Source organism: Gracilinanus agilis, chromosome 2, assembly GCF_016433145.1.
Source record: "Gracilinanus agilis isolate LMUSP501 chromosome 2, AgileGrace, whole genome shotgun sequence".
Classification (NCBI taxonomy): domain Eukaryota; kingdom Metazoa; phylum Chordata; class Mammalia; order Didelphimorphia; family Didelphidae; genus Gracilinanus; species Gracilinanus agilis.
The window spans coordinates 352,882,885-352,895,244 of record NC_058131.1 but is presented as its reverse complement, the minus strand read 5'-3'; the positions used below and the strand labels follow the sequence as shown (position 1 = coordinate 352,895,244).

The 12,360-nt window shown below is 38.3% G+C and overlaps 1 protein-coding gene across 1 annotated transcript in view; it reads right to left on the bottom strand.

The window, feature by feature from the left end:
• Positions 1–4,772, bottom strand: part of SLC34A1 (solute carrier family 34 member 1) — a 66,713-nt gene extending 61,941 nt beyond the window's left edge. The window contains exon 1 of the mRNA XM_044659820.1: positions 4,692–4,772. Coding sequence (XP_044515755.1) covers positions 4,692–4,772 — 81 coding nt within the window. The remainder of the gene's footprint in view (positions 1–4,691) is intronic.
• Positions 4,773–12,360: the final 7,588 nt, after the last annotated feature.

The window sequence follows — 12,360 nt, the reverse complement described above, 5'->3', positions numbered from 1 at the left end:
GAGAGAGGGAGGGAGGAAGGAAGGAAGGGAGGGAGGGAGGGAGGGAGGGAGGAAGAAAGGAAGAAGCTGGGTTTGGAGCCCAAAGACTTGGACTCAAATCTCAGTTTTGTTACTTACTCATCGTGTGACCTTGGGCCAGTGTCCTAAGGACTGATCTCTAAGGTTTCTTCCAAATGTAAATTCTATGATTCTAGGATCTTTCACTTGAGCTTTTCTACACATTCCCTTAGGAGGAGCTGGGACAGCAAGGTGTAGTGGAAAGAAAGTTTGTTGGATTTGGAGTCCAAAGACCTTGCTTCAAATCTCAGCTCTGCTTCTTACTCTGTCTGGAACCTCAGCCAAGTCACTTGCCCTCCCTGAGCTTCAGTTCTTCATCTGTAAAATGAGAGGGGGAGGGGGGACTTGGTGATCTCTAAGGCTTCTTTCAGTTCTAAATCTATGATTGTAGGAGGAAGAAGCAGTTGCTTAATAATTACCTAGGAATGTGGGTGGATTGCCAGAAGTCTGCCAACAATCAGCAGACTTCCTAATTGGGTAACAGGGAGTTTGTCATTCTAAACTGGGAAAGGAGCTTGGCCTCAGTGAACAAAGCCCAAGTCAGCTTGGGATATTCCAAGGCCAAGGTCGGCATTCTGTTTGAGAAGCAATAAGATAGATGGATACAGGACATGGATTTCAAGTCAGTATGGAAATGATGCTAGGTGGGCACTTACTCAAACAGGACAATCTGAGGGAAATACTGGAGCAGTAGAAGTATCATTAGATTTGAAGTCCATAGACTTGGATTCAAATCTCAGTTCTGTCACTTGTTGTGTGTGTGTGAAATTAAAAAAAGAAAGTAGAAAGAGTTCTGAGCTTAAGGCAGTTAGGTGGCTCAGTGGACAGAGTATCAGGCCTAGATGTGGGAGGACCTGGGTTCGAATCTGGCCTCAGACATGTTTTAACTGTGTGACCCTGGACAAGTCACTTTACTCCATTTCCCTAGCACTTGCCCTTCTATCTTAGAGATATTACAGGATCAAAAAAAAAAAAAAAAAAAAAGAGCACTGAGCTTGAATTGAAATCCTGACTCTGTTCCTTATTATATGACATATTATAAGTCACTTGATTTCTCTGAGCCTCAGTTTCTCTGTCTATAAAATGAGGGGGTTAAACTAGATGTCCTCTAAGGTCACATCTAGCCCTAAATCTTATGATGAACCTATGATCACTCTGGTCCTCAATTATCTCATTTGTAAAATGGGGGTATCAGTCTAAGTAACTATTAGGCCTCCCTCCAGATTTAAATCTATGCTTCTCTAGGAGAACCACCCACTTAGCCTGAGTAAAAAATGTTTAAACCCACTTTTGGATTCATGATTCATAGACTTGTCAGAGCTGGAAGGACCCTTACTGATCATTTAGTCCAAACCCCTCATTTTACTGAAGAGGAAACTGAGGCACAGAAAAAGAAATAGACTTACCCATCATCACAGATAGAAAGTGACAAAACTGTGGTTCAAGGTCATGTCTGCTTTGTTTTCCCTACTGCAATATGCTTTAAGTACCTTTCCATCATGTTCTATTTTTGAACCAATATTATTTTTACCCTTGTAAATAAATAGCCTCCCTTGCACGTCAGATAGCTTGCATGTGGTAAGGAAAAGGAGTCCAAGAGAGAGTCTGGCATCCACTTACAGCAGCTGCAGCAGAGGAAGGGGGCAGGCCATTCTGCATGGCAGAAAGGTGGCAGATCCCTGAATCCTACAAGGTCAAAAAATGCTTTGGAGGCCTCTTCCCTCCAAGATGGAGCTGGCTAAGAGACAGATTGAACACACAGACTCAGACCTGGGTCATCCAAGGTGCCAAGAAGGCTCGGGTCTGATGAAGGTCAAAAGCATTGGGTCCCTCAAGTCAAGGGTCAGAGATGGGTGTAAGGTTTAGAAAATAGTAAAGGGAAAAGCCTCAAAGTCCCCTAGATTGGTTCTGAGAGGGAAATCTATGCCCTAGAAACTGATGTTTTCAGCAAGGTCTGAATCCCTTCCAATGGTTAATGCGGATGTGATGGGTGTAAACAGAGAAAGTCACCCAGCCAGCTTTAGCAGTATCTTCAGAGGTGGGAACTAAGAGGAACAATAAGAAACAGCTTTGAAAAGATGAGGAAGGACTCTCTGCTTCACTCCCAACCTCCTAGGTTAGGGCAAAAAGGTGGTTCTTCTCGTTTGAGCAGAGGCATTACAGGACAGATCCAGGGAGTCAGTGTGATGAGTCAGGGGCAAGATGGTGGCCAGTATTTGAGTCTGCGTGACCTTGGGAAAATCAGTTAACCTCTCTTGGCCTCAGTTTTATCATCTGTAAAATGAGTTCATTGAACTAGATGACCACTAAGATTGAGCCTTCTAGAACTAAAGCTATTATCCTACAATCTGTTGGTCAGCATGGGGACTAGAGAGTCTTGTATCCATAGCTCCATAAGGGCAATAGAAGGCAGGTATAAAAACTGTCTGGGGCCATGTTGGTGAACCTATGGTACATTTGTCAGAATGTGCCAGAGGGGACTTCTCTCCTCCCCCTCTCCACCATGCCTGAAAACATTCTTCACATGACCCACCCCTCTAAGCAGCAGCCCAGTGGGAGCACTTCCTCCCTCCCCTGTCTGAGGTAGGGTGGGGAGTGGGGGTAGGGAGGCTCACATGTGGTGTGAGGGTACAGTTTGGGCACTCCCTCTCTAAAAGTTTTGCTATCTCTGGCCTAGAGTGTGCAAAAGACAGAGAGAGCAGGACAGAAGGTTCAAAAAGATGAAAGGAAAATAGAAGACCAGGGAGAAAACACATATTAGGATTTCTTGAGATTAGGGTCCAATGAAAATAATAATTGTAACCCAGAGTTCAATTCTGGCACAATTCTATAAATCATTCCTAATGAGTGGACAGAATTACTTGATGCTATATGCCTACAATGAACAATGAAGACAAGGAGGCAGCTAAATGGCTCAGTGGATAGAGTGCTGGGCCTGGAGTCACAAGAAGACTTGATTTCAAACTGGCCCCAGATGCTTACTAGCTGTGTGAACTTGGGTAAGTCATTAAAAAAAAACACTTTACTTTCTCTCTTAGAATCAATATTAAGCATTGGTTCCAAGTGTAAAAGGGAATTCTTTGTTCTCTTGAGTTTACACTTGTGAAAGGGAATCCTTTATTCTCTTTATCCAGTTGGAGCTAACACTTTGGTTAACAATAACTCAAGTACCCCTACTTAGTACCTCATTAAATTGTGAAGACAAGATTAACTCTCCTTTGTCCACCTTTTGATTGAATCAACAAAAGCTTGAACTAGGTGGAGGAGCTTGAAAACCACTTAGAGAATTCACACCCTCAGAAACTCAAACAGTTGGGAATCTGTGAACCCTTTTGATGAGTAGTAGATCCCACAGACACTGCCCCCTGAGCAGTGCTAGATAATTTGGAAGCTGTGATTGGCCCTTGTGAAAGGGGGAAGAGACAAGACCCACCATAAAAGGCCCTAAATTTCTGGGGCTAGGGAAGGAAGTCGACTCCAGGAAGGAAGTCAGCTTCAAGAAGGAGTTGAACTTCAAGAGGAAAGTCAGCTTCAAGAAGAAGGTGGGCTCAAGGAAGAAAGTTGGCCTCAAGAATCACCTTCAGCTCAAGTCATTGTCTTGACCTGCCTCTTGGAGGGAAGTTGGGTGAGTAGATAGCTGGCTTTACCTTCCTGTCTTCTGGAGAGAGTTTAATTCTTGTTGAAGGTCAACAAATCCTGCTGAGTCGAGTACCAGGGCAATATTTAGTTAGATAGGCTAATGTCTTTTCTACCCTTTTATATTTCTCTACTTTCACTCTTTCCATCTCTTTTGTAAATAAAAGCTCTTAAAGTCATTTCGACTTTGAGCAATAATACTTTGAATTGGCAAACACCACTATTATTTATAATCTTCATATATTTTAGCCAAACCATTAAAATGTAATCATTACACAAGGCAGAAAAGTGGAAAGGGCTAAGCAATGGGGGTTAAGTGACTTGCCCTGGGTCACACAGCTAAAAAGTGTCAGAGGTCAGATATAAACCCAGGACTTCCTATATCTAGATCTGGCACTTTAGCCACTGAACCTCTAGCTGCCCAAAGAGGGGTTTCTAGTGGCTACTAACCTTATCAGAAATGACTGATATTTATGGCTGTATGATCAATCAACAAGCATTTAAGCAGATTTCCTGGCAAAGATACTGGAGTGGTTTGCCAAAAATGAATGGCAAACCACTCCAGTATCTTTGCCAAGAAAAACCCAAAAGGGTCATGAAGAGTCAGACACAACTGAAAAACAAGTGAGTAACAACAAAATGACCTTTGGGCCTTAGCTCCTTCACATGTTAATAAGAAAGGATTGAAGTAAATGCTTATAAGGTCCCTTCCAGATCTAAAAGAATGATTTAAAAGTTGCCCATAATTATATAGCTAGTATCAAGAGGTAAGCCTCAAACTCAGACTCTCCTAAACCAAAATCAAGTGTCCTTTCTATTAAAACACCCATCCTACCTCTGAACCCAAGTCATGGCTAAATGAAGCCCTGGAAAGGTTAGTCCAGGACTAAGTGCTCCTATTTAGATTCCATGGTTGCTATGGGGTCTCAGGTGGGTGGTAGCAGTTGTGAGAGCTATCCACCTATGGGAAATGGCAAACAACTCGGAAGGCTCAATACCTCACTCTTCCCAGCAGGACTTAAATATTTGCATTTGCCACATAATTCAATGCTGGTGAGGTTGTAGTAGAACAGGTACATTCCTCTGTTACTGATCGAAACATATAGATTCTCTGGAGCACGCAATCTGGCAATTCAGACTAAATGTTGGAAAAATAATCATAGGTTTTAGCCCAATAATTCTTTTCTTTTTAAAGCTTTACCTTCTGTCTTAGAATCAATACCAAGTATTGGTTCCAAGGCAGAAGAGAGGGAAGGACTAGGCAATAGAGGTTAAGTGACTTGCCAAGGGTCACACAGCTAGGAAGTATGTAAGGTCAGTTTTGAACCCAGGACCTCCTGTCACTAGGCCTGGCTCTCAATTCACTGAGCCACCTCACTGCTCCCTCCCCCTGCATAATTCCATTGTTGGAACTGTACCCTGAAAATATTTTTAAAAATAAAGAAAAAAGGGCTTTCAGCTCAATCTAAGCATTTAAATTGTACAAAGGTTTTCATAATAGTATGATGTATAATTGAAGACCTGGAAACAACTTAATGTCAATGAATTGTGATTCATCATTGTATAGTTTATATTTCCAGTTGACCAATAGATGTGAGATCCATAAAGAAATCTGAAAATCCTTTTTTTTATGAAGAAGAAAAAATAGAACTAGAAGATTGAAATAAGTATAAACCATTACCATTTAAAGTGAAAAGTTAACTTGAGTGACAGCTACCATAGTCTTCTAGAATTCAAATCTGGCCTCAAACACTTAATAGTTGTGTGGCTCTGAGCAAGTCATTTAACCCTGTTTGTCTAAAAAAAAAAAAAAGGAAAAGAAAAGTGAGTGAGTGAGAATAAATGCACAAAGAAGAAGGCCAGAAGGAGTGACTGAAAATATGTAGGGGTTTTATGCATTGAAATTAACTTAAGTGTAAATAGTTACTAAGCAAGTTTAGTCAAGTTTTAGTTCAATATTAAATCATTGATAGAATATTTAAAAACCTAAGTATATTATTTCATATGATAAGGACTCCCTATGTGGAAAAAAACAAAATTGGAAAGTAATTTGATAGAAATTAGGTTGAGACCAATATCTTATACCAGTGATGGAGAACCTTTTAAAGCCTGAGTGCCCAAAGCACAACCTTCACGGCTCATGTGAGCTGCCACAAACAGGGGAGGGAGGAAGCACTCCTTTTGGGTGACTGGGCAGAGGGGTGACAATGAGAAAAATGTCCTCAGGCATGATAGAGGGGGAAGGGAACAGCCTCCCCTGGCACATGTGCCTTAGGTTCGCCAACATGGTTTTATATCATGCACCACAATAAAAACATGACCCCTCCCAAATAAAAGGTCATATCATGAATATAATTAGAGAATGGAAGGAAGTACCTTTCACAACTCTAGCTAGAGGAAGAAGTCTTAACTAAACAAGGGACAGAGATGATCATAAAAGATAAAATAGACAAGTCTTCATTTATATAAAATTGGAAATCTTCTGAATGGAACAGGAGATTGGCTACTAAGCCCATCCCTCATGATATGCAGAAAGTGCTACTGATACAATTCTTCCCATGGTAGAGGTTGGGTAGTTTACTTTGGGGAATGTTGTGCTGACATGTAATAAAAGTTTGCTGGAGAAATTTGTAGCATGCATAGATGTTCTACAACCAGCTACATGGTACCTCTTTGGCTGACTGTGGTTGTGTAGCTGGAATGCATTAGTCAGCTTGGTCTGCTTCCTCTGGTTTTGACTTCTGGGCAAGTTTGTCAGACAGTGCTGTAAGGGGAGAAGTTTCTGCCTAACCCACCCACTCAACCTCACCTGAGGACAATATGTGAATTTGGCTCTTGTTCTTTTGTTTTAGGTAAGGGAAATTGAAGACCCTGACCTTGGAAGTTTCAAAATATCAGGAGAAAGAGCTATTGGAAGTTCGGGTGTCTGGAATTAAGTCCACGTGGGATTTTGCAACTATCCTAGCAGCAATGACCTGAGTCATACAAGATAGCACAGTGGATACTAGGCCTGAAGTCAGGAAGATCTATATAATGGCTACCAGGCAAATATTTCCTAGTTTGGCCATAAGCAGATTTTCATCTACTAATCTATGATCTCAGCCACAAATATTTTAACATTAAAACTGAAAGACTAATGAAATGAAGGCATGATCTGATAATCATAAGAGAATTCATACCACAAGTCAAATAGCTGTTCCCACTATATTTAAGACTTCAAATCAGTTTTATTTTCACAACGTCCTTGAAACTCTTGATAAGTTAGGCTTCATTACTAGATATATTTGTTACAAGTGCTTTGTTTTTCTAATGGGGTGGGTAGATTGGGGAGCATAGGGGAGATGATGGAAGAGAAAGAAAATAAATATAAATATTTCATTTTTAAAACTACTTCATTTAAAAAAGAACACATGGGTTAGGAAAAGGTATACCATAATAATACTTGCTGAAATTTATTCAATAATCTAAAGCAAATATTTTAATTAATGTATAATAGATTCATCCAAATGATCATCATACCTCCAGTCTAGACTAATAATAGCTCAAAGTATTCCTTTACTAAATAACAACAATAACATGCCTTGATCATAGCATGGAGGCAGCCCTTTATTTTCACTGGAGTCCAGTAGGGGAGTACAAATTCTGTTAGGTTTTAGAACAATGCAAAACCTTTTTTTTTTTAAACCCTTATCTTCCATTTTAGAATCAATATTGTATATTAGTTTCAAGGCAGAAGAGTGGTAAGGGCTAGGCAATGGGGGTGAAGTGACTTGTCCAGGGTCACAAAGCTAGAAAGTGTCTGAGGCCAGACTGGAACCTAGGACCTCCCGTCTCTAGGCCTGGCTCTTAATCCACTGAGCCACCCAGCTTCACCCAAAACCCTTTTTAAGGATGGATCTGTTAAAACACAGTATGTCTGTCACCCAAGAACATTGTTGTTGCCATTGTTCAGTAATTTTGGTCACATCCAACTCTATGTGACCCCATTTGGGGTTTTCTTGGCAAAGATACTGGAGTGGCTTGCCATTTCCTTTTCTCACACTTCTTATAGATGTGGAAACTGAGAACAAAAAAGGATTAAGTGACTTGCCCAGGGTACACAGCTAGGAAGTGTCTGAGGTCAAATTTGAACCTAGGAAGAGCAGTCTTCCTGACTCCAGGTCTCAAACTCCATCTGCTGTGCCACCTAGCTATCCATTCATTAGCTATGATTATTACCTATACAAGTAGAGCCAAAAGGGATAATCAAGTCTAAACCTTGTCAGTCTACAGATGAAAAAAATGAGACTCCCCAAAGGTTAAATGCTTTGCCCCAGGACATATAAATATGGAAATAATAGAACCTGCATTCAAATTCAGACTGTCTAACTCCAGATCTAACATTCTTTACATAGGAGCATATCTGTTTCTCTGTCTCTGCCTGCATTTATCTTTCTCTCTCTGTGCTTCATAAAAACAGAGCAACTAATAAATTTTTGCTGCCTTGATGATCACTTCATTTCTCTATAGATAAAGGAAGCTACAAGTAGAACCACTATTCAGGGTCTGATTGTGACTAGTAAAAAGAAACCGATTGCTGAATCACAAACAATGGGAAACTTGAAAGAAATAACTGTGCCATTTTGGAATTTTTAATGAATGAGGAGGAAACAGTCAGGCAGAGTCTAATCTGCATCTTAGATTTTTGGAAGTCAGTTCTCAAAAAGTTCAGCAAAAGTCTAGGTAGAGGGACAGTTAGCTAGTTCAATGGATCAGAGAACCAGGCCTAGAGACCAGAGGTCTTGGTTCAACTGTGACCGTAGATACTTCCTAACTGTGTGAGACTGGCCAAGTTACTTAACCCCAATTGCCTAGCCCTTACTGCTCTTCTGCCTTAAAATCGATACTCAATATCAATTCTAAAACAGAAGGTAAGGATTTAAAAATGAAAGAAAGAAAAGTCAATTAACCACTTGGTAAAAGAGGCATAGAAATTATTGAAGAAAATAACATCTTAAAAAACAGAATTGGTCAAATGGTATAAGAAATAAAAAATTTCACTAATCAAAATAATTTCTTAAAAGGCAAAATTGACCAAATGGGAAAAAGGTACAAAAACTTACCAAAGCAACCAATTTCTTAAAAATTGGAATTGGGCAAGTGGAAGCTAATGCCTATATGAGACATCAAGAAACAATAAAACAAAGTCAAAATTAAAAAAAAAAAAAGAAAACATGAAGTATCTCATCAGAAAAAAAAACCTGACCTGGAAAATAGATTGATGAAAGGTAATTTCAGAATCATTGGACTAGGGGAAGCTAGGTAGCATAGTAGATAGAGCATCAATATTTGAGTTGAGAAGACCTGGATTCAAATCTGACCTCAAACACTTCTTAACTATGTGACCTGAGCAAGTCACATAATCCCAATTACCTAGCACTTGCCACTCTCCTATATTATAATTGATATTAAGAAAGAAGGTAAGAGTTTTTTTTTAAGAATTATTGGACTAGATGAGATCCATCATCAAAAAAGAGGCTAGACATTATATTTCATGAAATTATGAAGGAAAACTGTTCTGATATCTTGGGTCCAGAGGATAAAATAGAAATTGAAATATTCTCCTAAGGTTCTAAAATGAAAACTCTCAGTAATATTATGACCAAATTTCAGAGTTCCCAAGTTCAGGAGAAAATACTTCAAGCAGTAAGAAAGAAAAATTTAAATATTATGGAGCCACAGTCAGGATCATACAAGATTTAGCAGCTTCTATGTTAAAGGAGTAGAGGGTTTAGACAATGGAGCTAGGAATACAACCAAGAGACAATGAGTAAAATCCTTCAGGGGAAAAATTGATATACAATAAAATGGAGGACTTTCAGGCATTTCTGATGAAAAGACCAGGGCTGAATAAAAAATTGGACTTTTAAACACAGGACTCAAGAGAAGCATAAAAACATAAACATGAAAGAGAAATCATAAGGACTCTTTACATTTCTGTATGGAAAGATGGTACATGTAACCCTTAGGAACTTTATCATTATTAGGGCAGTTAGAAGGCATGGCTGTGAGTCAATTATATTGGAATGATCTAAAAAAAAAGAATGTGAGAAAGAGGGATGCATTGGGAGAAGAGAGAAGGTAGAGATAGATGGGGAAATTTTTCTCACATAAAAGAGACGTACAAGGAAGAGAAAATGGAACAGGGTAGCAGGCAATGCTTGAACCTCATTCTCATCAGAATTGGAATTTGTTCAAAGAAGGAAGCATTTATATACATACTCAGTTGGATATAGAAATGACTCTTTCCCAACAGAGAAATATGAGGGAAAGGAGATAGGAGAAATAAGGGAGAATGATGGAAGGTGGATTAAAGGAGGCAGTGGTCAGAAACACCAGAATTTTGAGGAGGAATAGGGTTAAAAGAAGAATAAACAAAATAAAATAGGATAGAGGGAAGTCCACAACTTTCATATCTGGGAATGTGAATGGGATGAGCTCACCCATAAAACAGAAGTATATAGCAGAATGGATTAGAACATAGAATGCAACAATATGTTGTTTACAAGAGACACTTGAAACAGAAAGACACAAACACAGATTTAAAATAAGGAGCTGGAACAAAATTTATTATGTTTCAGCTGAAGTAAAAAAGGCAGTCATGATCTCAAACAAAACTAAAGCAAAAGTATACCTAATTAAAAGTGATAATTAGGAAAACTTTGTTTTGCTGTAAAAAACCACCATAGACAATGAAGCAATATAAAAATTTTTATTGCAAGTATCTCTGATAAAGGCCTCATTTCTCAAATAAATAGGGACCTGAGTGATACATAAAAACAAGAGCCATTCACCAATTGATAAATGATCAAAGGATATGAGCAGGCAGTTTTCATAAGAAGAATTAAAGCTATCTATAGTCATGTGAAAAAATGTTCTAAATCACTATTGCTTAGAGACATAACAAACTACTCTGAGTTGTCTCACTCAGAATATGAGTGTGACACCTATCAGAAATAATAAATACTGTAGAGGATGAAAAATGAATAGGTATACCAATGAACTGTTGGTAGATTACAATCATTCTGTAGAACAATTTGGAAGTAGACTCAAAAAGCTATAACATTGTGTATAGCCTTGGACCCAGCAACATCACTTGTAGGTCTATGCCCCAAAGAGATAAAAGAAAAAAAGAGAAAGGACTGACAATTTAAAAATATTTATGATAGCTCTTTCTGTGATGGCAAAGAACTGGAAACTGAAGGGATATCCATCATTTGGGTTGTGGCATATGATTGTGATGGAGTACTATAGTGCTATAAGAAATGACAAGGGGATGGTTTCAGAAAAACATGGGAAGATCTATTTGAACAGATATAAAGTGAAATGAGAAGAACCAGGAGGTCATTATACACAGTAACAATAATATTGGGATGATGATCAGCTATGAAAGACTTAGTTACTCTGATCAATACAATGATCCAAGATAATTCCAAAGGACTCATGATAAAAAAAATACTATCTACCTTAAGAGAGAGAACTGATGAACTATAAGTACAAATTGAAATATAATTTTCTTTATTTTTCTCACCTTTTGTTTATGTCTAATATAGAAATATGTTTTACATTATTTCACATTTATAATTGATATCATATAGCTTGACTTCTCAGTAGGTAGGGGAGAGTTGGGAGGAAGAGGAGAATTTGGAACTCAAAATTCTCTTAAAAGAATGCTAAAAATAAATATATTTCAAAAGATATTTAAAATACAAAAAAGGCACATGAAAAACTGCTCTAAATCAGTATTTATTAGAGAAATGAAAATTACAACAACTCTGAGATATCACCTCACACTTATCAGATTGGCTAACATGATAGAAAAGGAAAATAACAGAAAAATTGGGACACTAATGCACTATTGGTAGTTATGAATTGGTCTAACCATTTGGAACTATGCCCAAAGGGCTATAAGACTGTACATATCCTTTAAAAAAATAAACTTTTACAGCCTGTCTTAGTAGCAACTCTAAAACAGACAGAAGAGCAAGAACTAGGCAATTGGGATTAAGTGACTTGCCCAGGGTTACATAGCTAAGAAATGTTTGAGTCTGGATTTGAACCCAGGATCTCTTGTCTTTAGGCCTGGTCCTCTATCCATGTGCCACCCAGCTATTTCTTATACATATCCTTTGACATAGCAATACCACTATTAGGTCTGTATCCCAAAGAGAGTAAAGAAAGGGGAGAGGGATCTATATGTACACAAATATTTATAGCAGCTCTTTTTGTGGTGTCTAAGAATTAGAAATAGAGGAGATGGCTGAAAAAGTGGTGGTATATGATTGTGATGGAATATCTCTGGGCAATAAGAAATGTCAAGCAGGGTGTTTTTTTTTTTAAAAACTTGGTAAGAAGATATACATTATATCAACTGATACAAAGTATATATTGTAAGGGTTAAATTAAGGAGTTTGACATAACAGAAATTTTGTTTAATTTAAGAAAGAAGTACAGATAGAAAGAAAAGAGGAACGAGATTATTAATCTTATACCCTATAAATATACCTAAATACCTAATAACTACCTAAAATTTCCTAAAACTATCTCTGTCTTCTCAGGACAGGTTCTTCTGCCTGGCACACTAGGTCTATCTTAACCTACTCTATCTATGAATTATTCACTAACTAC